The 27738-nt window shown below is 51.6% G+C and overlaps 11 protein-coding genes across 11 annotated transcripts; 7 read left to right on the top strand and 4 right to left on the bottom strand.

The window, feature by feature from the left end:
* Window positions 1–291: 291 nt before the first annotated feature.
* Window positions 292–2543, top strand: CAOG_07124 (hypothetical protein; the record flags this gene model as incomplete). The annotated part of the gene is made up of 7 exons (XM_004343798.2): window positions 292–350; window positions 415–498; window positions 587–670; window positions 756–839; window positions 927–1010; window positions 1093–1167; window positions 1259–2543. 7 exons carry the CDS (start codon window positions 292–294, stop codon window positions 2541–2543), a joined length of 1755 nt encoding a protein of 584 aa, XP_004343848.2.
* Window positions 2544–3086: 543 nt separating this feature from the next.
* On the bottom strand, window positions 3087–4801 carry CAOG_09043 (hypothetical protein; the record flags this gene model as incomplete). Its single annotated transcript, XM_011272429.1, has 2 exons — window positions 3087–4028; window positions 4088–4801. 2 exons carry the CDS (start codon window positions 4799–4801, stop codon window positions 3087–3089), a joined length of 1656 nt encoding a protein of 551 aa, XP_011270731.1.
* A 187-nt stretch (window positions 4802–4988) lies between these two features.
* CAOG_07125 (hypothetical protein) lies at window positions 4989–7234 on the top strand (the record flags this gene model as incomplete). Its single annotated transcript, XM_004343799.2, has 5 exons — window positions 4989–5290; window positions 5702–5838; window positions 5932–6130; window positions 6214–6291; window positions 6400–7234. Exons 1-5 carry the CDS (start codon window positions 5043–5045, stop codon window positions 7232–7234), a joined length of 1497 nt encoding a protein of 498 aa, XP_004343849.1. The 5' UTR covers window positions 4989–5042.
* On the bottom strand, window positions 7193–8442 carry CAOG_07126 (inosine triphosphate pyrophosphatase). The gene is made up of 5 exons (XM_004343800.2): window positions 8309–8442; window positions 7983–8153; window positions 7667–7779; window positions 7529–7569; window positions 7193–7397 (listed from the first exon to the last, which is right to left on the bottom strand). Exons 1-5 carry the CDS (start codon window positions 8415–8417, stop codon window positions 7262–7264), a joined length of 570 nt encoding a protein of 189 aa, XP_004343850.1. The 5' UTR covers window positions 8418–8442; the 3' UTR covers window positions 7193–7261.
* A 226-nt stretch (window positions 8443–8668) lies between these two features.
* CAOG_07127 (nuclease Le3) lies at window positions 8669–10808 on the top strand. The gene is made up of 8 exons (XM_004343801.2): window positions 8669–8857; window positions 9057–9152; window positions 9289–9341; window positions 9433–9709; window positions 9824–9880; window positions 9973–10069; window positions 10173–10255; window positions 10410–10808. The coding sequence occupies exons 1-8, from the start codon at window positions 8726–8728 to the stop codon at window positions 10644–10646; spliced, it is 1032 nt and encodes a 343-aa protein (XP_004343851.2). The 5' UTR covers window positions 8669–8725; the 3' UTR covers window positions 10647–10808.
* Window positions 10809–10865: 57 nt separating this feature from the next.
* CAOG_07128 (hypothetical protein) lies at window positions 10866–13449 on the top strand. Its single transcript, XM_004343802.2, has 7 exons — window positions 10866–10950; window positions 11030–11957; window positions 12067–12210; window positions 12314–12505; window positions 12610–12723; window positions 12818–13090; window positions 13171–13449. Exons 2-7 carry the CDS (start codon window positions 11079–11081, stop codon window positions 13204–13206), a joined length of 1638 nt encoding a protein of 545 aa, XP_004343852.1. The 5' UTR covers window positions 10866–10950; window positions 11030–11078; the 3' UTR covers window positions 13207–13449.
* On the bottom strand, window positions 13146–15133 carry CAOG_07129 (hypothetical protein). The gene is made up of 6 exons (XM_004343803.2): window positions 15057–15133; window positions 14888–14965; window positions 14546–14722; window positions 13875–14447; window positions 13546–13801; window positions 13146–13451 (listed from the first exon to the last, which is right to left on the bottom strand). The coding sequence occupies exons 1-6, from the start codon at window positions 15101–15103 to the stop codon at window positions 13224–13226; spliced, it is 1359 nt and encodes a 452-aa protein (XP_004343853.2). The 5' UTR covers window positions 15104–15133; the 3' UTR covers window positions 13146–13223.
* Window positions 15134–15250: 117 nt separating this feature from the next.
* On the top strand, window positions 15251–17575 carry CAOG_07130 (hypothetical protein). The gene is made up of 4 exons (XM_004343804.2): window positions 15251–15402; window positions 16232–16433; window positions 16550–16755; window positions 16891–17575. Exons 1-4 carry the CDS (start codon window positions 15280–15282, stop codon window positions 17335–17337), a joined length of 978 nt encoding a protein of 325 aa, XP_004343854.1. The 5' UTR covers window positions 15251–15279; the 3' UTR covers window positions 17338–17575.
* A 28-nt stretch (window positions 17576–17603) lies between these two features.
* Window positions 17604–20629, bottom strand: CAOG_07131 (solute carrier family 24; the record flags this gene model as incomplete). The annotated part of the gene is made up of 7 exons (XM_004343805.2): window positions 19962–20629; window positions 19182–19853; window positions 18742–19029; window positions 18521–18642; window positions 18257–18410; window positions 17801–17951; window positions 17604–17691 (listed from the first exon to the last, which is right to left on the bottom strand). Exons 1-7 carry the CDS (start codon window positions 20209–20211, stop codon window positions 17604–17606), a joined length of 1725 nt encoding a protein of 574 aa, XP_004343855.2. The 5' UTR covers window positions 20212–20629.
* Window positions 20630–22982: 2353 nt separating this feature from the next.
* On the top strand, window positions 22983–24956 carry CAOG_07132 (hypothetical protein; the record flags this gene model as incomplete). The annotated part of the gene is made up of 3 exons (XM_004343806.2): window positions 22983–23221; window positions 23318–23430; window positions 24340–24956. 3 exons carry the CDS (start codon window positions 22983–22985, stop codon window positions 24954–24956), a joined length of 969 nt encoding a protein of 322 aa, XP_004343856.2.
* Window positions 24957–25527: 571 nt separating this feature from the next.
* On the top strand, window positions 25528–27730 carry CAOG_09044 (hypothetical protein; the record flags this gene model as incomplete). Its single annotated transcript, XM_011272430.1, has 5 exons — window positions 25528–25592; window positions 25713–25793; window positions 25919–26087; window positions 26313–26332; window positions 26441–27730. Coding segments are annotated over 5 exons (1625 nt in total), but the record flags the coding sequence as incomplete, so codon positions are not given.
* Between the last annotated feature and the right edge of the window lie 8 nt (window positions 27731–27738).

Raw genomic sequence — 27738 nt, forward strand, 5'->3', positions numbered from 1 at the left:
AGCTGAATTTGTTTGTATTTGTATTTTGACTGTTTTTGTTTGTTGGCTGTGCGGTTTGTTCGCATTTTCGGAGCAGCATGACTAGGCTGTTTGTTCAGCGCCACGTACAGCGCAAGCCTTCAGTGGCGATTCCGTTGATGTTACAACCAAGATTGAACACACCCAGTACATGCATTTGAGCTCTCCGCTCTAGCTCACGAACAATGAACAGAAGAGCCAAAAGTACGAATCGGGAAATGTGCAGTCCATTTTTTTATTTTTGTTTCCAGATTTCGCTTCCACATGCAGAGTATGAATCCAACTCAGCGCGAGCTGTTTGAACTTGCCAAGAATGCGAGTGGAGTGCTCCAGTAAGAAAAAGCCGAGTCTATGGAAAAGCAAGCGTGACAGAGCGTGCGCTGACGAATTTGACAGTCTGATTGGCAAACAGCTTAGCGATGCGGACGCCCAGGCAATTGCTGAGGGCCTCAAAGTGAACACGACGCTGGACACACTCTTGTAAAGCATCTCACTTTGACGGATGCATGAGAATGGGTGATGCAATAGAGGGTGTTACGTGTGGCTCACTGATGGAGGAGTTGGATAGTCTGGGTCAGAATCAAATTGGCGATGCTGGAGCTCGAGCAATCGCTGAGGCAATTCAAGCAAACTCGACGCTGACTGGTCTCGGGTAAGAAATCTCACTTTGACTGGTGCATGAGAATGGCGATCCAACAGAGGGCAGTCAGGGTACTCACTGTTGGAGGGATGGACAGCCTTTACGAGAATCAAATTGGCCATGCTGGAGCGCAGGCGTTTGCTGAAGCTCTCAAAGAGAACCAGACCTTGCTTCATCTCGCGTAAGCTAACTCACATGTACTGTTGTATGTGGGTGGTGATGTAGCAGAGCACAGTAAAAAGTGCTCACTGATGCAAGGCATGTACAGACTGAATGGCAACCAGATTGGCGACGCTGGAGCGCAAGTGATTGCTGAGGCGCTCAAAGTGAACACCACGCTGACTGACCTCCAGTAAGCATTGATTGCTTCAGGACGCTCTGAAGGTCGTGAGCTCATGCGACAATCTGCCGATGAAACAATGACATGTTTGCAGTTTGAAAGATAACTTCCTGAGCAACGCTGGAACCACTGCACTCAGGCAAGCGGGCAATACCACTTGTACATTGTTGTAAGGCTCTGCATTTTTGACTGGATTCTTGCACAAAGCGCTTGAACAACAAACCATTCACTTGCATTGGCAAAAACTGGAATTGGCTCAGATTGCAGCTGGTGCCGCAGCAAAGGCTGCAACTGAGATTCAGCAATTACGCTCCAAGCTGGCAACCAACAACTGAGATTCAGCAATTACGCTCCAAGCTCGCAACCAACGAGCAGGAGCTCGCTGCCCAAGAGCAAGAGCTGCAACAACTTCGCTCTGATCTCGCTGTCAAGGATCAAATGCTCGCAACCAACGAGCAGGAGCTCGCTGCCCAAGAGCAAGAGCTGCAACAACTTCGCTCTGATCTCGCTGTCAAGGATCAAATGCTCGCTACCAACGAGCAAGAACTCGCTACCAACCTCCAGGACCTGCAGCAACTTCGCTCGGAGCTCGCTGCCAAGGATCATGAACTCAAGGCAGCTCTTGATCGGATTGATGTTTTCGAGCGCAATCAGCCCGCTGTTGGATCCGCATCGAATTTTGACGGCACCATCTTGCAAGTTCCTCTCGCAACTCTTGTCGCCGCCACGAACAATTTTGATGCCGATTCTCTGCTCGGCACAGGAGCGTTTAGTCGCGTGTACGGCGCCACCTTGCCTGGCCCTCGTGTTGCCATTAAGCGCGTGTCGGCTGAATCCATCCACAACTATGTCGCATTTCAATCAGAATTGGACACTCTGTCTCAGTTCCGTCACCCTAACATTATTGCGATTCTGTCTTATGCCAACAGTCACGATGAGTATTGCTTGGTGTACGAGTTTATGCCCAATGGTTCTGTTCGCGATCGCTTGGATTGCAAGAACAACACACCTCCACTGACCTGGGCCCAGCGTCATCGCATTGCGGCTGATGTGTCCCGCGGCATGCACTACGTGCAAACAGCCTTCCCTGACCATGTTCTGTTCCACCTTGATCTCAAACCGGACAATGTTCTTTTGGACGCGCACTTTAACGCCAAAGTGTCTGATTTTGGTCTCGTTCGCGCTGCCCAACACCTCGATGAGAAGAGCTACGTTCGTACGCAGAACGTTCAGGGCACAAAGGTGTACATGTGTCCCGAGTATCTTGAGTCAGGCCGAATGACTATCAAGACGGATGTCTACGCCTTTGGCATGATTCTACTGGAATTGGTCACTGCAGCCAAACCCGGTATTCTGCTGAAAAGAACTGCGCGAAAGGCTGCGAACAACCAAAAATGCATTGAGATGCTGGACTCGGCTCTCCACCCAACCGAAGCCGAGGGCCAGAGCGTCGGCGAGCTTGTCAACCTTGCACTCAAGTGTCTTGACGACTTTGCAGCTGATCGCCCATCCTTTGGCAGTATCGTTGTGACATTGGATCCTTGATGACAAGCGGAAGATGTCGTTTGTTATGGATGTTGCAGTGTCTTCTTTTGCAGGTGTTGGTGTAAACCTGTCTTGCTGGTTCAAATTGAATGCGGACTCGAAATCCTTGATGCTGTTCCAATAGAGAGAACCCTCCTACAATGGGACAAAAAATGGAGACCACCCTGCATCTAGCTCTCTTCATATTCTTGTTCAATATTATTAATATAGACGATGTGCAAAAAATGGCGGCGGTCGGAGCAATATGAAATTTTGACTTTGCATTGACCTTTGGCTGGGCGCGAAAAATCTTGTCCCATTGTAGGAGGGACAACCTCCGCAGCACTCCCGGCACCTTCCCGCCCGCCCCCGACAGTGGACATGCAGCGAAGATGCAAAGAAAATCGATATTATCCGTATTGGTGGACGATAGGGTCATGTTGTGCGTACTTATGGCCGGGAGTGTGCGCGGGTTCGAATCGGGACAAAGAATTATCGTCGTTTAATCAACCCGACAACAATAACATACATCAAATTGCATATAAAGCCATACATGTAACACATTTAGTTCGAATTGGAGAGGTCAGATAGCGCGAGTCGCTTCCGGCGATCGGTTTTCGGCGTGGACGACACATTTTCATCGGTTGACACAAGCTGCATCGCCGCCATGTCGTTTGTCAGCCAGCTGCTCACGCCACTTGTGTTGGCACGACTGAGTGTCATACCTGGAGGCAAAATGAGCCGCGATGAGCTGCGAGTAGCAAGACGGGGTTCCTTCAGCCGCTCGAGAGATCTTGACGACAGCGAATAGGTCACATTCTCGTCCGACCCGCCACTCTGGGCTGTTTCAAATGATGGAGCGGCCTCGTCGTCAGAGTCTCTTTCATAGATTCTCTTCCTGGAGCGCGCTGGAGCGGCAGAAGTCACCTGCATTGGCGACGGCGGAATGCCGTCCTCTTCGCATTCGTCGTCAGAGTCGTCCTGCTCAACCGCCATCGTCGCAACCGATTGCAAAGCCGGTGCCGCAGCTGCTGCTTTCGAGGCGGCAAGCGCGCGGACGTGTCGGACGTCGGGGCGCTTGGGTTTTGCGGCGACCATTTGCTTCACGGTCGCGTTGACTTTAGCGAGCCTCTGCTGGTTCGCGTGAAGTTGCGCACGCACGTCTGCAACCAGAGCGGCTGCCGAGTCGTCTGCCTCGAGTTCTGCGAGCCGGGTCTGGTCGGCAGCGATCGTCGACTTGAGTTGGTCCTGCTGATTCATGAAGGGCTCGATTTTGTCTTCGTAGGTCCTCATCGCTCGTTTGTACTCCTCCATGAGAGGCGCAACCTGAGCCTTTTCTTGTTCCCGAGCTTCTCGCTCGTGTTGGGTAGCACGCTGTGCCGCATCTTGGGGCGAGTAGGCCTTGTTCGGCTTGACGGTTCGGACAGTGGCAGGCTCGGTGCAGCTCAACGACGGTGTCAGCGGGGGCGCTCGCAGCAACTCCTCGAATGTGAGAAGCGATGGAATCTGTAGCAGGGTGCGCACATCACTCACGAAAGCGTCAAGGAGGCGCTGAGTTTCCGGACGCAGCTGAAAATCCGCCCAGGCTCGGCCCACAGCTTCCCTCCAGACTTGTCGCAAAGCTCCTGCAGGCGCTCAAAGAAGCTTCTGAGGGTTTCCTCGTTCATCGCGGCCGTACGAATGGTTTCGATCGAGTGTGCAGTGATCCAGCGGAGTTCGTCGGAAAACTCGGCGAAAAACCGCTCCAAAAACGACTCGCTCGGGCCGTTGGGACCGAACTGGCGGCGAGGCTTTCCATCTGGTCGTGGAACTTGAGACAGGCGCATGAAGAGTTCGATTGTATTGGGTTTGGTGAGGGCGACGTGAGCAAATGCGCTCCGAACAAAAAGGTAGTTAACGATCTTGAGCTCCTCCGACCGGAGGAAGACGCTGCGGTCCCCCGAGATGGCGTCATCCTGAACTAGATCAACTGCCTGATCGAGGGTAGAACGGGCGAAGAGATCGGCTTGATGGCGGTGATGCGCGATCCATTTGCCGACAGTAGATCGCGGGACCTCGAAAATCGCCTCCAGCTGCCTGATGGTCGGTTTCGTCTCCTTGGCTCCCGCGCCACCTGGTCCACTGATGTCAGCACAAGGTGTAAAGTAGGTTTTCAGCACGGCGGCCTTGAAAAAGCGAGGAGAGTCGGCGTCCTTGGCCTGTCTAGCCTCCCGCAGCAGGTCGAAGGCCCGCTCGTTCCGCGGACTGACGACTCCGCCCGGTGTGCCCAGTGGGTTCATCAGATGCTATTTAGTGGATATCCGCAAGGAGGGGGTAGCAGAACAAGACTCAGAGCCCAAGAACGCCTCTGTCCCGTTGTAGGAGGGCGACAAAAATCAAAATGACTGGAAATGCATTATGTCCCATTGTAGGAGGGTTCTCTCTAGACTACTGCAGATCGACATTTTCTCACTCATTATTTTTTGTCTTAGACTTGATTGTATTTCTTTGATTCTTTGATTCTTTGCCATCCTCACAAACATGGACATTCAGGCTGCTCGAATGGACGATGGCAGCATTGAGCTTGACTTTGCACTGCCATCGAGCGACAGCGCTTCCTCTGCTTCAGCCGGTCTGTCTGGCGGCGCCCTCGACCCGGCTGCCGTGGCGCCATCGCCCTACGCAGCCATGGCAGCAGCATCGGCCGCAGCAGCCGCAGCCGCAGCCATCTTTGTTCCACGCGAGCCCGTCGCTTGCTCCATGTGCGGATCGCCAGCAGCCAGCTACCGGTGAGTCCAAGCGCCCCAGCTCCGGCTGCAGCTCAGCCATCTCTGTCTCAAGTTCCAAGTAGTCCATCTCTCCAACTTGATACCGGCGTCGTAGCGCTCACTCGTGCGGGGCGGGGGGAGGGGCGCAACGGCAAACCGACGGCCTCAAATCTGTGCGGTTTGGCGGTTTGGATGAGATTGAAAGTTTCTCAGACAACAGCAAAACACTTGATTGTTGCTGTTGGTTGACGATGGAACGAGGTTGACAAGTTTCTCGGACAACTACAATCACACAGCTTTTGGCCCTGATCGACGAATTCTGTCACAAGCAACCTTTCGCCAACAATCTCAGACACAACTTTGAATGGTGTTACGTGGCGCAGGCTGACTCAGCTTCTAACAATTGCATTTCGCGTGTCACTGGAATAATAGGTGTCCGGCGTGTGCACGAGCGACATGCAGCGTCGCGTGCGTTCGGAAACACAAGCAAGATTTCGATTGTGATGGCGTTCGCGTTCGATCGTCCTTTGTCGAGCTGTCGAACATGACTGATGATACGATGGCTGAAGGTACTTGAAACGCTCATGAAATGGGTGACACGAGAGTGCTTTGTGATTGCGTTGACACTTCATTTTGACATTCTGATTCATGTTCCTCCTCAGACGTCAGGTTACTCGAAGATGCGCAACGCACGGCAATGGCCGCAAAGCGAGAAACCATCCAACCGCGGCCCAATCCAAATGCATTGCCTTCTACCGTGAATGCGCTTCGTCGCGCGGCTCTTGAGCGGCAAATTCGTGTTATTTTCCTGCCTGCTGGATTGCAGCGGCGAAGAGACAACACTTCATTTGTGAATGCGCGGTAAGTTGAGCGAAGTGGCACTGTTGCTGGTTGGCGAGCGTTGATCTGGCTCACTTGCAACCTCTGCGCGCGATGCTTTGCAGCAAAAAACAAATCCAATGGCGCGTAGAGTGGCTCATTTCAATCGGGAATATTGTTCCGCTGCGGTATTTTGAGGATCAGTACGTGAGCGCGGGTTTTGATGCTTGTTTAGCATCGAAGCGAATTTCTGACTTGGGTGATCATGTTGTCTCCCCCCCTGTCTCCCCCTGTCTCCCCCCAATCTCTAGTGTTTCAGAAAACTTGCCCCTTGCAAGCATCGCCTCAAGACTCCTTGCAGGACGAACCATCAAAGACGAGATTCTCCGAGAACGAATTGCAACGGCAATGGCAGTCTTGCCAGCAGCTGCCCAACCAAGCTCGACCGAAGTGCCAGCTGAATCGCTTGTCGGCTTTAGCATTCTTTTCAAACCAGACGGGCAACCCGCCAACGCAGCTCGCTATTATCGCTTCCCAGACCTGTCCTTGTCCTTGCGTCTCGCCCTGGCGGGGCTGACCATTTTGGAGCACCCAACATTGTATTTAGTGGCTGATCAAGCGTTGGATCGCTTCAATCTGTTATCGTCCCGCGAAGAGCTCGTGCAGATGTGTAACAGTGCCAACTCGCCCATTAATCAGCTGGCGATGGTAGACGCGCGACAACATACGCGCAGTGGCAAGCGCGAAGGCGATCGCTCATCTCGCGACAAGCGCACTCTCAACTCTGCCCCCTCACACCCTCTTATTCAGGAGCTGCCCGATCCTTCAAGTGAAGGCCTAGCCGTTGTCGACGCAGGGCTGCTGCCGACTCCTTTGCTAGATGCCACTCCTCATCCGGAAGCCACCATGGTTCCAAACTCCCCCGGAGGCGACTACGACGAGGAAGACGACGGCGATGCCTTTGATCAAAGCGATCGCTCGGTTGCGCCAATCAGCCACGCCGACATTGCAATGGAAACACGAGGAGCAGTCTCGCATCCACCTTCATCGACAGCGACTGGGGGAAATCATGCTCTGAAGATGCTCGACTATGCTAGCAGCGGCGATGATGATGATGATGAAGGCGATGATGTGAACCACCAATAGTTTTGTCAAAATTACAAGACTAGGCAATCACTTTTGGTCCAAGGTTTCGAAATACTTTTGCAGCAAACCAAGAGCCTGGCTGCGGTGGGAGATGCGGTTTTTGATTGCCTTGTCCAGTTCTGCGTACGTTTCATTGTATCCATCGGGTTGGAACACGGGGTCCCTACAGTGCAGCAAACCAGCCACAGGTTTTTGTCAGTCACTGTTGTCAAAATAAACCCTGCAGCTCGACTCGCGCTCCGCTAAACAAAACACAATACCAACAGACGAAAACAAAAAAAAGACGCCACTTACCAACCAAAGTCAAGCGGGCCGCGCGCAGGAACAATCCGACCCTGTCGACCACAGAATCAAAGCAAAATGTAGTTTCAGTGAACAGCATTTCTTGGGGACAAGAGCAGGTTCAAACTCCAAGCACGGAGCAACACGCACATTGTTACGGCCTTCAAAAACGATGGGCTCGCTTCCGGGACCTGCAGAGTACGCGAATGTGCACAGCGAGTATGCCGACTTGTCCGGGTATGCAGCAATCAAATTGTTCAAGCCTGAACAGCAAAGCGAAATCAAAAAAAGTGAAACATTCTGCGCCAGTCTACAGGACTTCCAACAGTGTAAAGTGGTATCATCCCAGCCGCTGAGATGGGACAAACGGGTTTGGATCGAGGTGCGTAATCCAAAATCGTTTCCTGTCCATCATTCACAATGCAACTCGTGATGTACATCGAGTTTTTCTTGTGTGTTTGTTTACCTTCGTGTCCCAGCTTGTCGAGGAACCACTTGATGTATGGCCCAGGCAGCCCCTTGAGCGCATTGAAGCAGAGGCAGGTGTCTTCGGTGATGACGGGACCGCCGACCTGCGCAGCCGCAAGACGGCACTTTTCGCGTGCAATGTCATTCGGCTCGCCTTGGAGCTCGGGCACTGGGCAAATCGGAGCGGAAGGTGTGTGTTTGTACGGCGTGAGAGTGAGCCGCAATGGTAAATCCATACTCTTTCTCTCTCTTTCTTTCTCTCTCGATCTTGGTCGTTCATCCTGCTTTCAATACGGATTGTTTTTTGTTTGTTTTGGGTTTTACAATCAATCTTGCGGTTGATGACTTCGACAGACCCAGCGAGAATCGCGCGGACCTCGTCGAGCTTCTTCATGTTGCCAGTCACAAACACGACCGTTCTGAGCGCCGACATGGTAAAAGATTGAAATGAATGGACGACTGCGTTGTCTACTGAATACATGTATGGATGGATGGATGGCTTTTTCATTTGAGAATACACATGCTTATTTTGAGCTCACTGGAGCAAGGTCAAGACAGGGACGAGTGGAAAAGGGAAGAGGGAACAGGGCATCTCAGTTCCTTATCACTCACCACAGCGATTCTTACTGCACAATCCGTTTCGCCTCCGTTTTCTTTGCATGTTTCCAAGTGTCAGTCATTCAAGTCGTATTCAATAGTGATATCTCAGATTCTGCTCATTTATTTTTTTGTTCTATTGCAATGCATTTCCGCTCTTCTTCTTCTTCTTTGTTGAGTGCAGCTTGTGTTGTGATTGCAGTCGCTGCTTTTGCAGTGCGCTCTGCCGACGCGTGGGGCGCCCAGGGCCACCAAATCACAGCAGCCATTGCCCAGGTAACACACCCCTTCTTCATGAGCGCCAGAGCGAGACAGAGCCAGACAGACAGCGAGCAATGTGGAGCCACTTCTTGCCCTTCCTTCCTTCCTTTCCTTCTTCACTGTTCACTCTCAACCTCCGAACTTCACAACACTCGAACTATCAATGTAAAAACTCACCTGTAACACCTGTTTGTGTTTGTTGGAAACCAAATAGGCGCTGCTGACCCCGGAAGCGAACAACTATGTCATTCGTATGCTGCCGACTTCGGACAACAAGTCGCTCGCCGTCGCATCCACTTGGGCGGACGACGTAAGACCCCAAAAAACAAACGCTTCTATGCGTGAATACTTAGAAGGAGGGGGGGGGAAAATTGGGAGTGGGAATCAACTTCCCAAGGCTTTTGCAATGGAGCTGCACTCACAATGTCGTGTCGTGATCACTCTAGATTAAGAACCAGGCGCAGTGGAAGTGGACCCAACCCCTGCACTTCATTGATACGTAAGTCATTGATGAATGAAAGCATTGCGTTGGTCCCTTATTGACGTTTTTTTTTTTTTGTTTGTCTATCTGTTCGCTGTGTGTGTCGCAGCCCTGATTTTGCCTGCAATTACAACTACAACCGCGACTGCATTGACGTCGGCACTGGCACCAAGGACGCATGCGTTGCCGGCGCAATCAACAACTACACGGGCATTCTCGTGAACGCTGGGCCCAAGGACGTGAGCGAGCTGCTCCAGGATTCCCTCAAGTTTGTCGATCACTTCATCGGTGACATTCACCAGCCCCTGCACGTCGGCTTCACTTCCGATCTCGGTGGCAACACGATTGAAGTGAACTACAACGGCGTTAATGTCAACCTGCACGCTGTACGTTCGTTGTTTGCGATCGGTTGTCGTTGCTGGTTGCGATTGTGTTTGTTTTCAGTCCGCTCATCCTTGTGTGCGTGTTTGCGTTCTGTCTCTTGCTTTATGCTTGTCTAGTTCTGGGATTACTCTGCCATCTCCAACCGCATTGATGTTGATTTCAACGGCGATCAGGTTTGTGCTTTTTCCCTCGTCTTTTTGTTTGCCTGTCGCTCGCTCCAATGACTCACTGCGTTTCCATCACATGCTTGTGTTTCTGGCTTTAGAACGCTTATGTCAACTACCTGCTTCAAAAAATCCACTCTGGCTGGGGTGGTTATGTGGCCATGTGGAACAACAGCTGCAACGCTGTTGCTTGCCCTGGTACGCCTTCTTCATGTGCTCTTGCAATCACCTTTTGAGATGCCACATTGAGTTGCTGAGCTGTTCTGTATGCCCCCCCACTTCCCACCATTCATTCACGTAGATATCTGGGCCACCGAGTCGGTCATTTTCGCGTGCAATTCCTCGTACGCCGACATCAACCGCAACATCACTACTGTCATTACTGTACGAGTTTGTTTTCTTTGTCTTTCTCTTCTCTCGCATTCCTAGCTCTCGACGGTTGCTCTTTTTTTTTTTTTTTTTTTTTTTTTTGCACGTCCTGGTCTCTGACTGACGCGTCCTCTGACGCTCTGTCTCGAAATTCTTGTCATCATCACAGACCGCCTACTACAATCGTGCCATCGATGTCATTGAGCAGCGTCTTGCTGCCGGCGGCATTCGTCTCGGTGCCTCCCTCAACCGAGTTGCCATGTCGGTGAACGACACTGCCAACAACGCGATGGTTGGCGCCGTCATCGGCTCTGTGCTTGGCGCTGTCGTTCTTGTGATTGTCGCCGCGCTCGTCGTGGCTGCCTTGCGCAAGCGTCGTGGACGCACTGGCTACACGACCATTTGAGCGGTTTGTTTTTGATCCTTGCTTTTTTGTTTGCTTGACTTGTTAAACCCAAAATGCACGTTTGTGGCATTTTCGTTCCTTTGGAGCTCGTTCACTTTTCGAATCATCACCAGATTGAATTTGCTCTCCTTTTGCTTTGCTTTTCCAACCCTTTCTTCTCGTTTTTCTGGTTTGTCTTAGCATTCGTTTTTGAAACAAAATCCTTTGTTGTTTGTTTGTCCCGCTTCAGAAATCCCATCATCCCACTCTTTATTATTCTTCTTCTTAGAATCATTTCCTACATTTATCACAATCAATCACCGCAGCAAGTCCTCCCCTATTGTCTTGGCGGGGGGGGGGGTGCTCGCGTTCAGTCTTGGCTAACTTTTTCGTTTTGACTTCAGCTTCGGCTTCACAGTTCACAGTTCGATCGCCATCACGATTTTTTGAAACATGTCCAGTAGTGCTGCGTGTGGCAGACTCATGCACCAGACTCGCAGGCTGATGCTGCTCTGCGCGGGTCCAAGTCGCAGTCGTAGCCTTAATGCTGCTGCTGCTGCTGCTGCTGCTGCTGCTGCTGTCAATCTGCGACCTTCCTTCTCGCTCGCTCAAGGCCACGCTCGCATTCAGAGCTACTCATCCTCAGCACAGTCCAAGACGAACGCAGGGAATGCCAAGAGCAGCGCAGGCTCTGCAGCTGTGGGCCAAGCACCGCCCAGATCGAGCGGCAAGCAGCTTGTCTTTCTGCACCGCTTGGCGGAGAAGCAGGCAATGACGTCGATTACGAATGACAGTTCGAGCATTACGTTTCAAGACCTGATCAAGCCCAGGGAATTGCGGAGAGCACTGTTCTCGTCCTACGAGGCCGACACGGATTGGTTTGTGCAGCAGCTCGCACCAATGGTGCGGTCCCGCGGAGCAAGCGTTCAGTTGTTTGTTAGCAGCTCACCCACCGGCCGTGGCAATACTGCCCTGAGCCCAAACATTAACATGACGCCGCTCACCATAGGAAAAACCAGCGGTCGCTTGCACGGGCGGCTCATGTTATTGTTTCACGGCAGCGACACTTTGCGCGTTGCCGTCACCAGCGCGAGCTTGGTCCCATCCGACTGGGGTGTGTTGGAGAACGTGACCTACTACCAAGACTTTCCGATCGAGGCGAAACGCCCAACCGTGACGGAACGCGGTCTCGCATTCCAAAGTACACTGATGAACTACGTGACACAGCTGGTCGCGCACCAGCCGAAGGATGATGATGTGGACGACCGTCACCCGGCGCGCGCTGCTCGCATTCTGAAAGAGCTCAAGACGGTGAACTTTGACACTGTCGAGGTAGAGAGGGTGTTTTCGTTTTTGAGCAAGTGCTTGATGTGTTCTGGTTCTGGCTGAGATTCGCTCACGCATTCGCCATCTTGAACTGGACTGCCGCCATCTTTTGCAGGCGAGGCTGATTTCATCCTATCCCGAGCATTCGAATCTTGAGACGAATGGATGCCGACAAGGATTGATGGCTTTAGAGCAAGCATTGCAAGCGGAATATTCCACCCTACCCGCTCAAGTCCTTAACTCTCCCATCATTTATCAAGTAGATTGAGCTGATTCGCTTGTTGTCGTTTCTGAGCTGGTGGTGCTGTTGGTGGCTGGTGGACATTGAGCGCCTCACTATTCGTCTTTTTGAAATTTGGCAGTCGTCTTCAATCGGGCAAGTCTCCGATCCATGGGTGACGCAATTTGCGACAGCATGTAACGCTGGTGCACCAGCTCGCATTTCTGGCGAATCTCGTGGCAGTCCTTTCGCGATAGATCCCGCAGATGCGCTCAAGTTGCAATTTATCTTCCCAACCACTGCAACCGTCTCGCAAGCTCTTCAAGGGTTTCCGGTAACGAGTCTTTGTCGTTGTTGCTGTCTCGCTTCTGAGTTTCTTTTTGCACGCCTGATAGTTGCATGGAGTTCTCACTGTTCGCTCTTGCGCATTTTGGATAGGAGGGACATCCCCACCGACTGCACTTTTTCCCACGATATTTCAGCTCAACATTCCCTCGTGGTTCCCTGTTCGACTATCAAAGCAAGCACGGAAACGTTTTGCCAAATTCCAAAGTGAGGAACTGGTTGCGATTTGTCGTTTTGTTTTTTTGGTGCAGTAAGACGTCAAACTCAGCAAAAACAAACGTCTCCGACCGGGTTGGAACAGGTTCTGCTGCGTGTTCCAGACGAGCAAAGTACAATCGGCTACGCAGTCATCGGAAGCCACTCCTTGGGCATTGGATCATGGGGCAATGGAGCTGTATCGAGTGACTCCAAGTTGGGCGCAAAGGCCACTTCCAAGCCACGGATGATGCGAAACTTTGAGCTGAGTGTACTGATTCCTGGAACAGAGAGTGATCAAGTACCACTGCTCAAGCGAGTGGCAGTTCCATTCTGCTTGCCGGCCCGTCCATACTCGGCATCCGAACATCCGTTCTTGGTAAGATTGCACGATGCTTTGGTGAGTGCTTGTTGGGTCAACTATACTGCAGGTTCTCATGGTTATTTGTTTTATTGCAGTGGTTGCTTTCACACAAGGAGCTGCTAGACGAATAGCCCACTACTGCTGCCGATCAAGTCCAAGGGTAAAAGTTTGGGAAGAGTAGGCAGCCCAGCATCGAGTACAGGACAAAATACGCCACAAGAGCGATGGCTTGAAGACCGGGAATGCCAGTTGGATGTGCCATGACTGAGTGCGTGGTGTTTTTTGTGTTGTTCGTGCGGAGTTTGATTGGTTGCACAATGTTTGCTGCTCCAAAGAAGATTGCCGGGCAACTGGCGCATAAGAACCGAGTCAAGACCTGCATAGAAAGTAATGTTAGAGACGCATTGAGGAACGAAAGGCAGCGCGCAAAACAAACAAACAAAAACCAAGCAAAGCAACAACTGTCCAACCTGCACATTCATGAACAACAAACCAAGTAGACTCATAGCCATCAACTGCACAATATATGGGAATGTGGCCGAGTTCCAAATGCAGTGTGCGAACTGAAACGTCCGGCCTTGAAGAACAAAATCCCGCAATCGACCCTCCGCAAGCGTAGTAAGTGCAAAGTTGCCCACCGTTGCAAACGCAAGCACAAGGATTGGTAGAGCCAACACAAAGTTTGGCACTTGCTTGAGCTCGTAGTATCTCAAAAACCCGTTATTCCTGTTCAAAGAACAAAAGTGAGGCCAAAGCGGAATCGAACAGCATGACAAATTAAAGTCTCGCGTGCTCATACCAGTAGTGCTCTTGAACAAAACTGTAAATGAAAGGCAGGGATTGACTACACCAGGGACGCGTAGCTTCGGGGCTTGTGCAAAACTCATGGTAGGAGCGATACTGCCACCACAGAAACGGCCCTACGGCAAAAGTCACATAAAAGCAGGCAAGGAGGAGATTACCCAGCACGAGTCGAACACGACGCCGCTGGGGTTGGTAGAGCAGGTTGTGACGAAGTTGCGAGACGAGCAGGAACAACGGGAGCGCGACGGAGACCATGCCATTGCCCCGATTGAGGGACGAGAGTGCCAAGGTGATTGCGCAAGTCCCATGCCACAACCATGCTCGCCTGCTTTGCACAGGATTGAAAGCGCGCTCGGCAAAGTAAAAGGCCCAAAACGTAAGAGCGGCAAACAAGCTCTCCGTGTAGGCAGCCGAGAAGAAGATGTTTGCGGGATTGAGCATAAACAGCGCAGCCACGATTCCGGCATGCCTGTCAGTGTTGAGCACGCGTTTTGACAGAAGAAACAGTCCGATTGTGGCGATAACAAAGCAGACATTCGAGACGAAAGCTGCCGCGATCAGCAAAGATCTGTAATCGGAACGGTGAAACCAGGTGCAAAAAGTGTGAATTTCAACATGAAAAGACCTGTGAGACAATGGCAAAACGGCCAACAGAGTATGCCTTACGACGCTGATCCACCCAACATCCATCCAACAGCATGGACGATCGCCGGGTAGAGTGGAAAGAAGGCTGAAATTTGCTCAAATTCGTATTCTTGCATTTGCGCAATTCGCAGCATGTAAACGCCATCCCATCTTGCCAGGCCACCCAGTGCCGCCTGGACTTCTGGCCGTGATTGATTTCTGCCAAGCAAATTCACAAAAATGATGAATGTGAGGTACTAGAGTTGAGTGGGACCTCGGTAACTCGGTTGGCTTGGCAGACGACTGGCTACAGCTTTGGTCCGCTTGACCCCGCCGCCCTGCCATTCTTGTCTGGGCCTGCATCCCAAGCGCACTTCAACCTACACTACTCCAATGGGACCCGACGTGTCGTAGTCCTCGATTGCCGCGTTGAGTGCTGCTTGAGCCGCCAGAATGACAATTCTAGTCAGTCAGTCAGTCAGTCAGTCAGTCAGTCAGACGACCTCACAAACTCCATCACCATTGGAAATCTGAAGGTATAGGAGGTCCCAACCTGGACGCAGTGGCCAGCGATGCCACTTTGGCCGCATCAGCAGCCATCTGCGAATGCAAGAACGCAGCGTAAATCGCAATAGAAACTGAGCGTGGCCATTTTCAGCCGACCCTCCTGTCTGAGACGCCTCTCTTTTGATTGACTTTGTTTTTCATTTTCCAATGCTTTCGTTGAAGCGCACTCTTTTTTTTTTTTTTTGATTCTCGTTGGTCTTATTCAAATCATGTCTGCACAAGATACCGAGTTGACTGCGGCGTGGGCGTCCATTCGCTGCGGCTTCCTGACCCAGGAGCAGCCCGAGCTCATTGTTGTCGACGCAGACTCGCAGATCGTCTCTGCCTGCAAGGTGACGAAATCCCCCATTCACCAAACTCTCAAACGACCACCCATACGACGACCAAACTCTCAAACGAACGTCTGAATGAATCATGTTGGATTGGGGTTTTTGCATTGGGTTTTGTATGGAGTGCTTTTTTTCCATTGGGTTTTGTATGGGACTTTTTTTTTTTTTTTTTTTTCGCACTTAGTCTTTGGACCTTTTTGCGCTCTTGTCGCTCCCCTCCACCACCACCACCCCTCTCTCGTACCCCCTTTCGCTATCCATTCTTGTCGCTTTGTCCTTTTTGGTCTGGTCTTCCATTGAGGTTCAGATGGGGTCGAGTCGCTGTGGCTTCTCGTTCTTGTTCTCGTTCTTCTTCTTCATCGTCGCGTTGAGTGCCGGCTCAGCGTTTCTGTCAGCAAACGCCAGCATCGCTTCGTTCGCTCTCTCTCTCTTTCTCGTTTCCATCATCCACTCATCCACTCAATCACCAGCCAGCCAAAGCGCCGTTCCTGAACAAAACGTCCCACCATCTTTTTTTTTTTTTTTTTTTTTCCCCCTTTTCTCTCGTTCGCTTGTGACTCGCGTTCGCGGCCCACTTCCGTTGCGTTTCCTCCCCTCATCTTGAACATGAGTGCATCGCTGGTCCTCCACGTTCTGTGCCACCACCACAGCGACGAGCGCGAAGCGACGGAAGAACGTCAACAAAGAAAAACAAAGGGCAGTGTTTTTTTTTTTTTAAATCCATACAAAAACCATTGCTCAATGCTGCTTTTTCTGAGTTTCTTGTCTTGTCTGAGATTTTCGCATAAAACTGACTTGGAAACTCTGAATGTTTTTTCTTGTTGTTTTCCAGACACTCGCCGACAATGGCATCTCGTCCGCACCCGTGTTTGACAGCGCAAAGAACTCGTACTTGGGCATGCTCGAGTACGCCGATCTCGTTGCGCTTGTCCTTGCTGCCAAGCAGCGCTCTCACCTGCCCGAAGGCAACGAGAGCCTCGAGAATTACATCTCGCAAGGCGGCCAGTTCCAAGTTGCCGTCCGTCACGCCGTTGGTACGTGTAACTGGGTGTCCGTTTGTGTTTGTCCCATCCCTTTGTCCGGCCCCTTGACATGCATCGCCAACCCACACTGAAAAAACGACTCTTAAAAACCTTCCTCTTGTTTGCAGACATTTCCGAGCGCAACCCTTTCTACTCGCTCTTCCCCGAGTCCACCCTCCTGAACGCGGTCCAGGTGTTTAGCTCTGGCGCTGTTCGTCGCATTGTTGTCATGTCTGGTGATGGCAAGCTGCACGGCATCATCTCGCAGACGACTGTTCTGCGCTTTGTCCACGACCACCTTCTGAGCCAAATGGACGGCATCGTTCGCCAAACTGTGAGTTGGTGTTGTTTTTTCGTTTTTTTTTTTTTTTTGTTTTCATTGTGAATCGACGAATACTCTTTTGCTCACACATCTTTTGAACGATGCGGATTGCTGTTTGAACAACACCTCCACCCCCAACTTTCACAGCTCGAGCAACTCAACATTGGATCGCAGCCCGTGGTCCAGCTCAATGGCAACGCCCCTGTTATTGACGCTCTCGAGCTCATGCACACCCACAAGTTCTCGAGCGTCGCCCTTGTCGAGTCGGACGGCACCATTTCTGGCAACATTTCTCTGTCGGACGTCAAGCTGCTCTTCCGCAAGCGAAGCCTTGGTCTGCTCAGCCACTCGTGCCGCACTTACGTTGCCACCATCCGACAGGAGGAGATCCGACATGCTTCCCCCGAGCACCCCGAGGCCTCGACCGCCAAATGGCCCTACTGGAGCGTGCCCGTGACGGCCACCTTGCACTCGGTCATTCTCAAGATGGTTGCCACCCGCTCCCACCACATCTTTGTGATTGACGCCCACAAGCGACCCATCCGCATTGTTTCTGTCGGCGACGTTTTGCGCGCACTTACTCCCCGCGAGTAATTTTGTGACGCCCGCCCACACACAAATAAGAGTGGCAAAGAAACGCGAGTTGCTCGTGTGCGAATCGTAACGTTGTCAGTTGCTTGGTTGTTATTTGTTTCCGTGCTCCGACCCTCGGTTAGAATGGACTTATGAAGGCTTGCACAAAAAAAGCTTGTTTGGTCTACAGTAGCTTCCAGACTGTACTTTGTTGTACAAAAAAAAAAAAAAAAAAAACGCAACATGCAAACAACAACAACAACGAAACATAACGGACGAAGAATTTTTTAAACGAATTCGAGCGTAATGGATGTCACAAAGAAGGCAGTGTACAAGACCAGCAGATAAATGCCATACTTGCGGCCAACACCGAATCTGTAGACACCGGAAAAAGAAAGGGCAAAGCAGGGAAGAATGGTTAGACGTTACTGCAAGACGGTTCCTCTCTCCTTGTGGCAACCACACAAACCACGTCAAGCCATACCCGTTCAATGGCACGTAAATCAGGGAGGAGATGAGCGAGCCGAGGAAGAACAAACCGGATGCAAGCATGTGACTTGACATCTCAAACGGATAGGGATCTTCAATGGTGGTACATGCCACGATACTTGCAAGACCAATACCAAGAAGCATATCTGGAGCGAGAACAAAACGAAGGAACAGCGACGCACACAGACGAGGTTTAGAAAAAGAAAAATCGAAACAAAACAAAACAAAACCAAAACAAAACCCCAAAAGAAACAAGAAGCCGAACGAGCGCTTACTTTGCAGAGGCGCACCATAACATGCCGAAACGGCCATATTAGGGAAGCCAAATCGAGCAACAGTAATGTTGGCAACGAAATCTATCATGCAGAAATGGTAGTGAGTGCCGCGAAATACCCCAAACATCAAAGGGGTTTGAGAGTCGCCCTGTCACGCCAATGCCAATGTGCCTTACCGCCGATACTGTTGCCCAGTGCAAGCACCGTCAGACCGAGAAGGGCATCACTGAGAGTGAGCACTCGACCGAATGTCTCGAGCAAGTCGACAATCTCGTTTGCGGTCGCGTAAATCCAGACCACCGCCACTGCAAAGCCAACAAAAGCAAATGCCTAGTTGACAAAAGCAACATCCAAACACGAGACGAAATCGCAAGCAGATTGATTGTGAACAAGGGCGCACGGTTCTGCAGAAATCTATTCGTTTCAGCTGCTGCACTTACAGTGTGGTACTTGGGCGGGCGATCGTACTCGGAAGTGAAAAAGACAAGCGCAGAGAGAAGAACACCAGCGATGAGAGCGAGCATCCACACGGTGAAGCCGCCACCGAGTTCGGTTGCAAACACTGCAAACACGTCCAACAGAATGAAAGTCAGAACATCCTCAAAACGAAACGCGCAACAAGCAGCCCGCAAACTGGAGCAATAAAAGCAATGGAACGCACAATTGGTCAGCAGTACACCGACGATAGGCGCCAGCAAGCACTGGAGCACGTAGAGGTTCTTGTTCCAGTTGTGCATTTGCTCGTCCTTGTCAATGACAGGGCAGGTAGGATTGAGCATGACGTAAATCGGAATCTTGAAGATCTGGAAGGCCTTGTGGAACCAGCGGTCGTTTTCCCAGGCCTCAAGATCGACGGGCATCAGACCCCCAACAAGCGTCGGCAGTGTTGTCGAGAGGGTGCTTGCCAAGGATTGCTCATCACTCTCCGTTCGCATCAGAGGTGTGTGTTCTACAAAAAAGAAACGACGTGAATGAGCAAACACGTTCCACAAAGAGCAAAGAACGAACGACAAAACTCGTAAAAAAAAAAACAAACATGTTTGCTCCACAAAGAGCAAAGAACGAACGACAAAACTCGTAAAATAAATAGATTACCAGTACCATCCTTGACAAAGCTGGTTCGAGGTGTCTTGGCTTTGCCGGCAGGGACGCTGGAGAGCACTGGGTGACCCAAGAGCGAGGTGGTGAGGGCTTCTGAAGGGGAAAGCGCGGCTTCGATGCTGTGTTGGCCGGAAGGACGAGGCGAGGTGGTGCGAGAACGGCTGTGGTGGTTTTCAGTGACCTCCTTCATTGACTTTGAGCGAATGCTGCGAGAGATATGGCCGAGGAATCCATCAGCGTCCGGGTCAATCTCGTCAGTGGTGGGCGTGGTGGGAGTGGAGGGCATGTCGACCGGCTCAACAGAGATGGCAATCCCAGTCGAATTGATGCCGCCAGCAACAGAGACGTCACCAGAGACATCTGAATCGCGTGACTTGCGATCGGGCTTATCGACAACCTCGCCATTCGCTCGGGCTTCGGCCTCGCGCTTTAGCTTTCGCGCTTGGTAGAGTCGGCGACCAAAGACGACCGTGCAGACATAGATGGTATAGATGGCAATGAAGCATGCACCCTGCCACAAGTAGATCTTGCCTTGCCAGAGCAGCAGCAGGATCAGGGAGACGGTCACAATGTTGAACGAGACGTCGCGCAAGAACGGGCGCCGGGTGAGCTTGATGTGGCCCACAAGCGACACTGCGCCGACAAGGACGGTGGTGAGGAAGACACCAGCGCCTGAGCAGCCCAAAACAACAAACAAAACAAGTCAAGGACATCAGTAAACGGTGGTGGAGCACACAACACACACAATACAGACATGCACAACAACGTCAACCCTTTTACCAAAAAGCTCTCCGACGGCAAAACCTGCACCATCCTTTGCTGCAGTCAAGGCAGCAATGACACTGAAAATGTCGGGAGCGCCGTTGCCGAACGCAAGGAAGGTGACACCCGCGACGTTTTGACTGAGGTGGAGAAAGTCTGAAATGACCGTCAGGGCGGGGACAAAGTAATCTTGGGCCGTAACACCGAGCATGACGAACAAGAACGCGAGCCAGAACAGCAGGATGAACATGGCAGCGGGGAGCGGCATGACGCAGTACGGGAGTTCGAGGTAGTTGATGAATCCACCATCTGGTTGGCAGTCGTCCGTGTTCTTGACAAACCAGCACGAGTCGTTCTGCGATCCAATGTGTTCGCACTAACCGATTTGACCAAAGAGCAAAGTGAGTCAGGTCAGATCACAGTTCTTCTTCACAGTTGGGCAATCTGTCCCAAACGTCGGTCTTCTGCAGTTCCCAGTGCGACGATCATGAGTCCTTTTGCATGGCATTCCTTCTTCAATTGATTCTTCACCCCTTTTTGTCCGTCTCCTTCTCCCTCTCTCCCTCTCTCTCTCTCGCTGGACTCGGGTCATATGGCCTTTTAGGACAAATATCGAAAAAATTGAAAAAAATCGAAAAAACCAGCAAAATCTTCCAAATCCGATTTCGGCTTCGTTGCTGTTTTCCTCTTCTCTCTGCTTTGTGTGTGTGTGTGTGTGTGTGTGAGTGACTGGCGGACCATCAGCACAACGATCACGAAAAGATGAGATAAGCGATAAAGGAAAAAAACGTGCCGTCCGTCAAAAAAATGCTGGCAGCGATCATGTGGAGCGGGTTCGACTTGGCGTGCTGTGAGCCAAATCCGCGACGGACTGTGACTGTGGTGGAGGTGGCTGGGGTTTTGGTTTTGTGGTGGCATTTTGATCGCCCCTTCCCCGCCGCGACCGAGCACGCATCGAGCACTGTCCGACACTCGCAAAGGGGTGGCTGTGACTGCATCGAAGCACCTCGCTGCACTGCACAATCCGCGGGACGGACGGAAGGGCCCCAATGCGGTGGCGATCGGTCCCGTTGGAAAGCGAGGGACGCATTTGGATTGGTTTGCGATGGCGCTCTCCTCTTCCCTGTTCCCTCTTCTCCAATCGACCTTTCTCTCTCTTTCTCGCTCGCTCTCTCTCTACAACAAAGCTTCTTGTGTTTGTCCTTCGCGATGGTCAAGTTTGGCTCAATGGTGAGATTTGTTTTCAATCCGATCCGAAAAAAGAAAAAAAAATACAAAAATACAAAATACGAAAAAAAAAAAAAAATCGGACACGCGGTTTCAATGGAAAAACCATAGAAAAAAAAAAAAAAAAAAGGAAAAACAAACTCGCTTTTTTTTTTTTTTTTTTTTTTTTTGTTGGGATGTTTTTTTTTTCATCTTGTGATGCATGGAACAAAAAAAGTTCATCCGAGTCGAAGCGAGACGAAAATCAATGGACAAGGAGCGATGATAAAGCAGAAGAAACAATGATAGGAAGAAGAAAGGGAAAAAGAGGACGAAGAAGAAGGGAGAAATAGGAAAAAAAAAAAAAAAAAAAAAAAAGAGCGGCACTGCGACTGAAGGCAGGCGACTTTCCTCGTTTTCCCCTACTGCTGCCTGGAGCACAGCGGACTGGAGAGTCATAGAGCATTAAGGAGTAGACAAGCGAACACCATGATGGGGTGGTGGAATCGTGGCAGTGGAGTGGAAGCGACGAGAATGGACCTTCTCAGCTCAGCCACACGCCATCCTCCACCCCGCACACATGCAGCCACACGCACGCACCAAACAGACCACTCTCAGTGACCCAAAGCAAACAAAACAGAATAGAGCAAAGCCAAATGGTTCAAACTCACCTTTGTAGCGTTGTCGTCGTCGCTGTCGCCAAGCATGGGAGACCATGCAGGAGTGGTCAGCAGATGACGGGCGCTACTGCTGCTGCTGCTGCTGCCATCACTACTTGCGAGGCCACCAAACAGCGCCGAGGTGAGCGAGCCAGAGCGGTGCCCAGTGAAGCTGCGCAGTGCAAAGACCGCCATCAGCATCAGCACCATCACTTTGCCCAGACGCATGGTTTCGGAAGGCGAGGTGAGAAAGACGACAGGAAAAAAAAAAAAAAAAAAAAATACAGGAAGACTGAATCTCTAGAATGGAAATCTGAAGTCACAGTAGAATGGATGAGAAAGGGACCATGGATTGTGCACTTGAGAATAGAGCATAGAATGAAGGGGAGGGAGAGAGTGAGAGGGAGAGGGAGAGGGAGAGGTGGAGGGGGGGGGAGAGGGAAGGTGTAACAACTGAAGGCGAAACCTTGTCGCGACAATAATCCCATGCGATGAGTCCGGGTGGCTTGGGTGTGCTGGGGGGGGGTGGCTTGTGGAGTGACTGTGGAGTGACTGGAAACAGAAAGGGCAAGAAAAAAAAACGAAACAGATCAGATTCATGATCACAGAGTATCAAGTGAGCGGTCTCGCATTGTGTGGAAGCAGAAGAAGGCGAGATTGAAATCTCAGTTAGAGATGGCCCGCTTCCTCACGTCCTTCTCCTGTCGTCGTTGTTGTTGTTATTGCGGGAAGCAACTACAGAGCGGTATTCTGTTGAAATGAGCCGCGTTGCAGACCTACGTCTGATAGAGTTGCGAGCTGACCGTTCGTCACAACTGGGGTTTCGTTCGCTGTGCTTCACTCACACGCCCTCAACGCAAAAGTCAAAGTCACACTTCACTGACTTTATTCTAGTCATAGTCTCGTACCAGCTGCACCGATTCATCGTTGCGCTCCTTCACCATAATGGAAGTCCTTCAGTCAACTTTTTTTTTTGTTTTGGTTCTTCTCCGCCTGACTCTTTCCGCTCGTCCTCACCATCCCTCGCTCGCTAAAACAACACCCTCCTGACCATTCAAGCCAAAGCCATCAACCCCCTTCTCCCCATCCCCTACCAAGGCGGCTCGTTCCTTGTCTTAACTCTTTGACTCTTAACCCCTTTCGCGCTCTTTTCCCCTTCCTTTCCCACCACCAAATGCTGACGATGGGCATCCTCGCCGCCCCGAAGCCCGTGAAAGCCAGCAGCGCACACTCGCAGCCGCAGTCTCGGCAGCAATCGCCCTCGCCCAAGCTGCTCCAGCAGCCGCGGCCAGCGTCGGCAGCAGTGCTCATCCAGCCACAGCCATCCGCTGCTACAAACAGCAACAGCAACAGCGCCCGACCCCGCGTCCAGCCGCTCACTGTCTCGAATCCAGTCGCCGTGCCCAGCACCCGGTAAGACCGTCAGCACTCTTTGGAGTTGCAGGAGTTGCAGTAGCAGTCGGAGTAGAAGGCGGAAGCTGACTATCGGCTCGCTTCTGGTTTGGACAGGGCGCGAGCAATCCCGAATCACGGCTCGTTCGATAGCGACAGCCATGCTGAGCTCCAAGGCATCCTCCTCCAGCACGGCGCAACCAGCGCAGACGCAAGGGCGCTCTTCCCAGGTAGAGTAAACACGGCACTGCTAAAAAAAAAAAAATAAGCCACAACAATCGCTTGTTGGCTTCTGCGCCGGCCAGCCAATGGAGGTGGGGGTGGGTGGGGTGGGGACCTCTCGTATCCAAGTGTGGATATACACGCAGTCGACCTGCTGCTCCAGCGACGGCGGCGATCCCGAAGCGAGAGTGCTGTTTGGGCTGTTGTTCACAAAAAAAAAAAAAAAAAAAAAAAAAAAAGCGGGTTTGTCTTGGTGGAACATATCGACTCGTACGATTTCCTCATCTCGCTCGAGTGAACTTTTGTATCGAACTCGGGGTTTTACGATTGTTTTTTTTTGGTGTTTTTTATTTTATTTTTTATTTTTTATTTTTTTGGAAACGTGGGTCGATGACGTGTATTCGAACCGATCACGAGGTTGGAGCATCGACTCCCCGACACGGAATGCAGACGACTGCAATGGGAGAGACAGCGATGAACTGGGTTGGAGCGGCGGACGGGCGGGCGGCGGCAGTGGAGCAGAGTGGTGCGCATCATGAAGAAAGGATTAAAATGCCGCTAAGAAAGATGGGAGCAAACCCCCCCACCTCTCAACTCAACAAGGGCAGCTTGGGTCATGATGAAGAAGTGAGATCGATGATTCGTTGTGATTTGAGGGAGAGGGAGAGGGATGGGGAGAGGGAGGGATGGGGAACAGACGAAACAAAGCTGGATGAATCATCCATTGGCACATCGTTCATCGTTCATCTTCCCGCTCGATGCTCATCCTCGCCTCGTGTTCGGACTGCTCCAAAGTTGTGCAATGACTTCCGCACACAAGCTCTACGTGATGATCCTTGGTCTCGGCTCTCGTACTCACTGTGTTTATCGTTTTTTTTTTTTTTTGGTCTCGGTTTTACATTTCTTGTTCTCGTCAGCCTCGCCCCCGACTCGAGCGGCCAATCCAATGGCCATGAACGACCCGTTCTTTATGCCACACCACCAGCCGGGCGTTGAGTTGGGCCTGCTGAGCCCATCGCCGCCTCCAACCGCGCTGGCCGCGTCGTCCATTCGCGCCATGGCCAACTCGCCGACCAAGGGCTTTCCGCTGCACCAGACCCCTCCGCTGCAGTACCGCCACAACAATCAGCACGACGAGGGCTTTTTCGTCGGCAGCCCGTCGCAGCAGTCGATGATTTACTCTGTCAACGGCCACTCGCACCACCACCACCACACGGGCGGCGTGGACAACCTCGTGTACGCCAACACTTCCTTTTCCGGGTCGCACCCATTCTCTGGCGTCGGGAGCCATCCAGGCAGCTCTGGCTTGAGCTTGACCATCCCTCCCACCGCGCTCGGCATGGCATCCTCTGGCAACGGCTCGGGCACGGCAAGCCCCAACCCTTCCAGCCCGCTGTCTCCGCGCTCGTACTCTCGCGCACGCTTTGGTCGCAAGGTGGTTGCTCAGCAGGCTCCTCCGCCGTCCTCGACCAACCGCGCTCAAGGCCGCAAGAAGGCCCACAGCTTTGGGGACGAGCCACTTCCCAGCCTGTAGAGAGAAACTTACTTTTTTTGTTTTCTCATTGGATTTTACCCAACATCTTTTACTCCCCCCCCCACAGTACTTTAATCGTTGTGATCGATTTTTTGCGATTTTCTTCTTCTTCTTCTTCTTCTGTTTTCTTCTTTTCTTCCTGTACAACTGTTCTCGTCGTATTTTTGGGTTGGTGGGACGGTCTCTCGCTGGCGTGAGACTGCTTCCTTGCAAAACCAATTCTTCACCTTTACGTGAAGCTTGCCCTTCCCTCCCCAGTCACCATTAGTTGCCTTTTTCTCCTTCTTTTGCTGCTGCTGCTACTACTACTCTTACTACTACTTCTTCTTTGTTTTATATTTGCTCCCCCTGCTGTTCCGCTTGCTTGCTTCACCCCTTTGCCATCGATTTAAGATCTGCATGCAATGCAATGTTGATGATTTTTCTATGTGTGTTTGTTGTTGCCTTCTTCTTCCGTGGTCCCTCCCTCATGTGTAGTCGCTGTTCCTTGTATTTCACGTGTAGATACATATAAAAACAAAAGGTTTTCTCATCTCGTCCCTTTTGCTTTCTTGCTTGGGCTCAGTCGTTCATGCAACAGCAGAGTCGAACGACCGTTGCTGCGGCTGGTCACAATCTGTTCGCCGGCGCGGCAAGGTAGATCTTCGGGTTTTTTTAATTTATTGATCTCATTGTTTTGACGTGATTACCATTTTTGTTTGGGTTTCTGAGCAACTTTGTTTTCTCACACTCTGTTTGCGTGCGTTGGTGGCACAGCGGCTTTGCCTCGTCCGTCCTGCTTCAGCCACTCGATGTCGTCAAGACGCACATCCAGTTCACAGCTCAGTCCGATCACAGGTCTGTTTGGTCTGTGTGTGTGTGTCGTGGTTGAGTGGTGCTGACGTTGCGTGCGCTGATGACCACGCTGGACCCTGACTCTGACCCCTGAACCCTGCGCTGATCCAATGTCGAAATCGGTGCAGAATCGTGACTGCGTTCCGCCATATTGTTGCGCGCGACGGGATGGTCGGCTTGTGGCGTGGGACTGTTCCAACGCTCTACCGCACTGTGCCTGGCGTTGCACTCTACTTTCACTCGCTGAGCATCGCCAAGCATGCGCTGAGCAAGGCACCAGACCCAACCACAGGAAAAGTATGGCGAAAATTCACAGTCAAGTGTGATATCAGCATGATTTTCGATTTTGGATTTGATACAGTATTGTGCGTCCGAAGTGAAAACTGCAAAATGAGTTTGGAAATAGAAACGGACGATTTGGTTTTTAAACATATGAAATGGTACAAATTTGTAGTGCGATTTTGGACAAAATGCTATCGATTTGGTTTTTAAAAACACGAAACTGTCCAAACTGCGCCCGAGTTGGTTTTTGCCAAGATAAGGTCTGGTTTTTTGGCGCGAACAATTTGGAATAACAGCTTGAAACTGAAAATTCGCACTCTTGGTTGGGAAATTGCCACTTCATGTTTGGGATTTGCAAACACCCCCAGACGAACCTGCTCTGTAGCCATGCCCAAACGTCAAAACGAGGCGCAGGCCACCGAATCACGCGCGCCGCGGAAGTGTGTCCATCTAGAAGACCCCGAACGGAAGCGGATCATCGACTTGGCTGTTGATCGCGCCTTGCCTCTCGTCACGGTCGCCAGCATGCTCCATCACCCCATCAGCACTGTGTCCAACGTAGTGCAACGTTTCAAGGAGCGCGGAGAGTGGACGTCACATCACGTCAATCCCAAGGGATGCCGTGTGCTCACAGCGGAGCATCTCCATTTTCTCGAGATGGAGCTCGACAAGAACGTCAATGTGACCAATCAAGAGCTCCAGGACCTCCTCCTGACGACATTTGGCATTCAAGTGCATCAAGCAACCATCGGGCGTGCCATGTTACGACAGGGCTTCACGTTCAAGCGCGTGTATGAGCAGGTCAAGGTGAAAAATTCGCCTGAAATCAAAGCCCAACGCAAGAAATGGGCTGAGCTCTTCGAGGCTTTCCAGACACCTGTGGATCGCTTGTTCTACGTGGGCGAGAGTGGATTTAATGCGAATCAGCATCGAACGCGAGGTCGATCTCGCAAGGGCGCGCGCGCAATCGTTCAAGTTGGCAGTATTCGTGCAGCGAATTTCACGCTCATTGCAGCGATCGGAATGAGCGGCGTTGTGTTGAATGAGATCCAGCTCGGAGGCGTGACTGGCCATGTCTTTGCGGAGGCGATGACGAAGCTGTTTGACAAGCTCGAGGCAAAAAACGCCGTCGACACCGCCGCGTCTGGCATCGCTGTGGATGAGCTCCCAGTGCAGCAGCTTGAGCCCGACCTCCCCCTTACAAACGTGATTGAGGACAGTGTGTCGATCAGTAATGCAGTTCACATGCCACTGCTGACGTCCGGTGCAGCGTCGTCCCAACCACCTGCCCCTCCCGCTGCAGTTGTGTCGTCTGCTGCGTCTGCAGCTGGCGGGTCAGCTCCTGCTTCCACCTCTGCTTCCTCTGCATCCACCTCTGCTTCCACCTCTGCTTCGACGACCAGAAAGAAGCGCCGTTCTCGTCGCAGGATTCTCGACGATGATGACAACGATGATGGCGGCGTCTACGTTCCACCACACGAAGAACTCATTCAAGACGAGATTGATGAGCACAATGACAATACTTCCTATTTCGTACCGAGCGAAGAGCACCCAGGTGTCAGCTTTCCGGGACATCATCGCTACAAAGCCTGGATCGTGCTCGACAACGCGCGCATTCACAAGACTCCCGAAGTGCGCGAGCTTTTTGCACGCCGCGGGTATGGGA

This window comes from Capsaspora owczarzaki (assembly GCF_000151315.2).
Source record: "Capsaspora owczarzaki ATCC 30864 unplaced genomic scaffold supercont2.13, whole genome shotgun sequence".
Lineage (NCBI taxonomy): Eukaryota > Filasterea > Ministeriida > Capsasporidae > Capsaspora > Capsaspora owczarzaki.

Excerpts from the sequence above, each read along its gene's own strand:
- CAOG_07127 (XM_004343801.2), top strand. The coding sequence starts at position 8,726 with ATGCATTTCCGCTCTTCTTCTTCTTCTTTGTTGAGTGCAGCTTGTGTT. Across the intron at positions 9,153-9,288 it reads CATCCACTTGGGCGGACGAC|ATTAAGAACCAGGCGCAGTG; the intron begins GTAAGACCCCAA and ends TGATCACTCTAG. Across the intron at positions 9,710-9,823 it reads TTAATGTCAACCTGCACGCT|TTCTGGGATTACTCTGCCAT; the intron begins GTACGTTCGTTG and ends ATGCTTGTCTAG.
- CAOG_07130 (XM_004343804.2), top strand. The coding sequence starts at position 15,280 with ATGTCTGCACAAGATACCGAGTTGACTGCGGCGTGGGCGTCCATTCGC. Across the intron at positions 16,434-16,549 it reads TGCCGTCCGTCACGCCGTTG|ACATTTCCGAGCGCAACCCT; the intron begins GTACGTGTAACT and ends TCTTGTTTGCAG. Across the intron at positions 16,756-16,890 it reads ACGGCATCGTTCGCCAAACT|CTCGAGCAACTCAACATTGG; the intron begins GTGAGTTGGTGT and ends CAACTTTCACAG.
- CAOG_07129 (XM_004343803.2), bottom strand. The coding sequence starts at position 15,103 with ATGGCTGCTGATGCGGCCAAAGTGGCATCGCTGGCCACTGCGTCCAG. Across the intron at positions 14,723-14,887 it reads TCGGGTCCCATTGGAGTAGT|AAATCAATCACGGCCAGAAG; the intron begins GTAGGTTGAAGT and ends TTTGCTTGGCAG. Across the intron at positions 14,448-14,545 it reads ATGTTGGGTGGATCAGCGTC|ATCTTTGCTGATCGCGGCAG; the intron begins GTAAGGCATACT and ends TTCCGATTACAG.
- CAOG_07128 (XM_004343802.2), top strand. The coding sequence starts at position 11,079 with ATGTCCAGTAGTGCTGCGTGTGGCAGACTCATGCACCAGACTCGCAGG. Across the intron at positions 12,724-12,817 it reads ACGTTTTGCCAAATTCCAAA|GTTCTGCTGCGTGTTCCAGA; the intron begins GTGAGGAACTGG and ends GGGTTGGAACAG. Across the intron at positions 13,091-13,170 it reads CATCCGAACATCCGTTCTTG|TGGTTGCTTTCACACAAGGA; the intron begins GTAAGATTGCAC and ends GTTTTATTGCAG.
- CAOG_07126 (XM_004343800.2), bottom strand. The coding sequence starts at position 8,417 with ATGTCGGCGCTCAGAACGGTCGTGTTTGTGACTGGCAACATGAAGAAG. Across the intron at positions 7,780-7,982 it reads CGACAAGCTGGGACACGAAG|GCTTGAACAATTTGATTGCT; the intron begins GTAAACAAACAC and ends TTTGCTGTTCAG. Across the intron at positions 7,570-7,666 it reads TTTTTGAAGGCCGTAACAAT|GGTCGGATTGTTCCTGCGCG; the intron begins GTGCGTGTTGCT and ends TGTGGTCGACAG.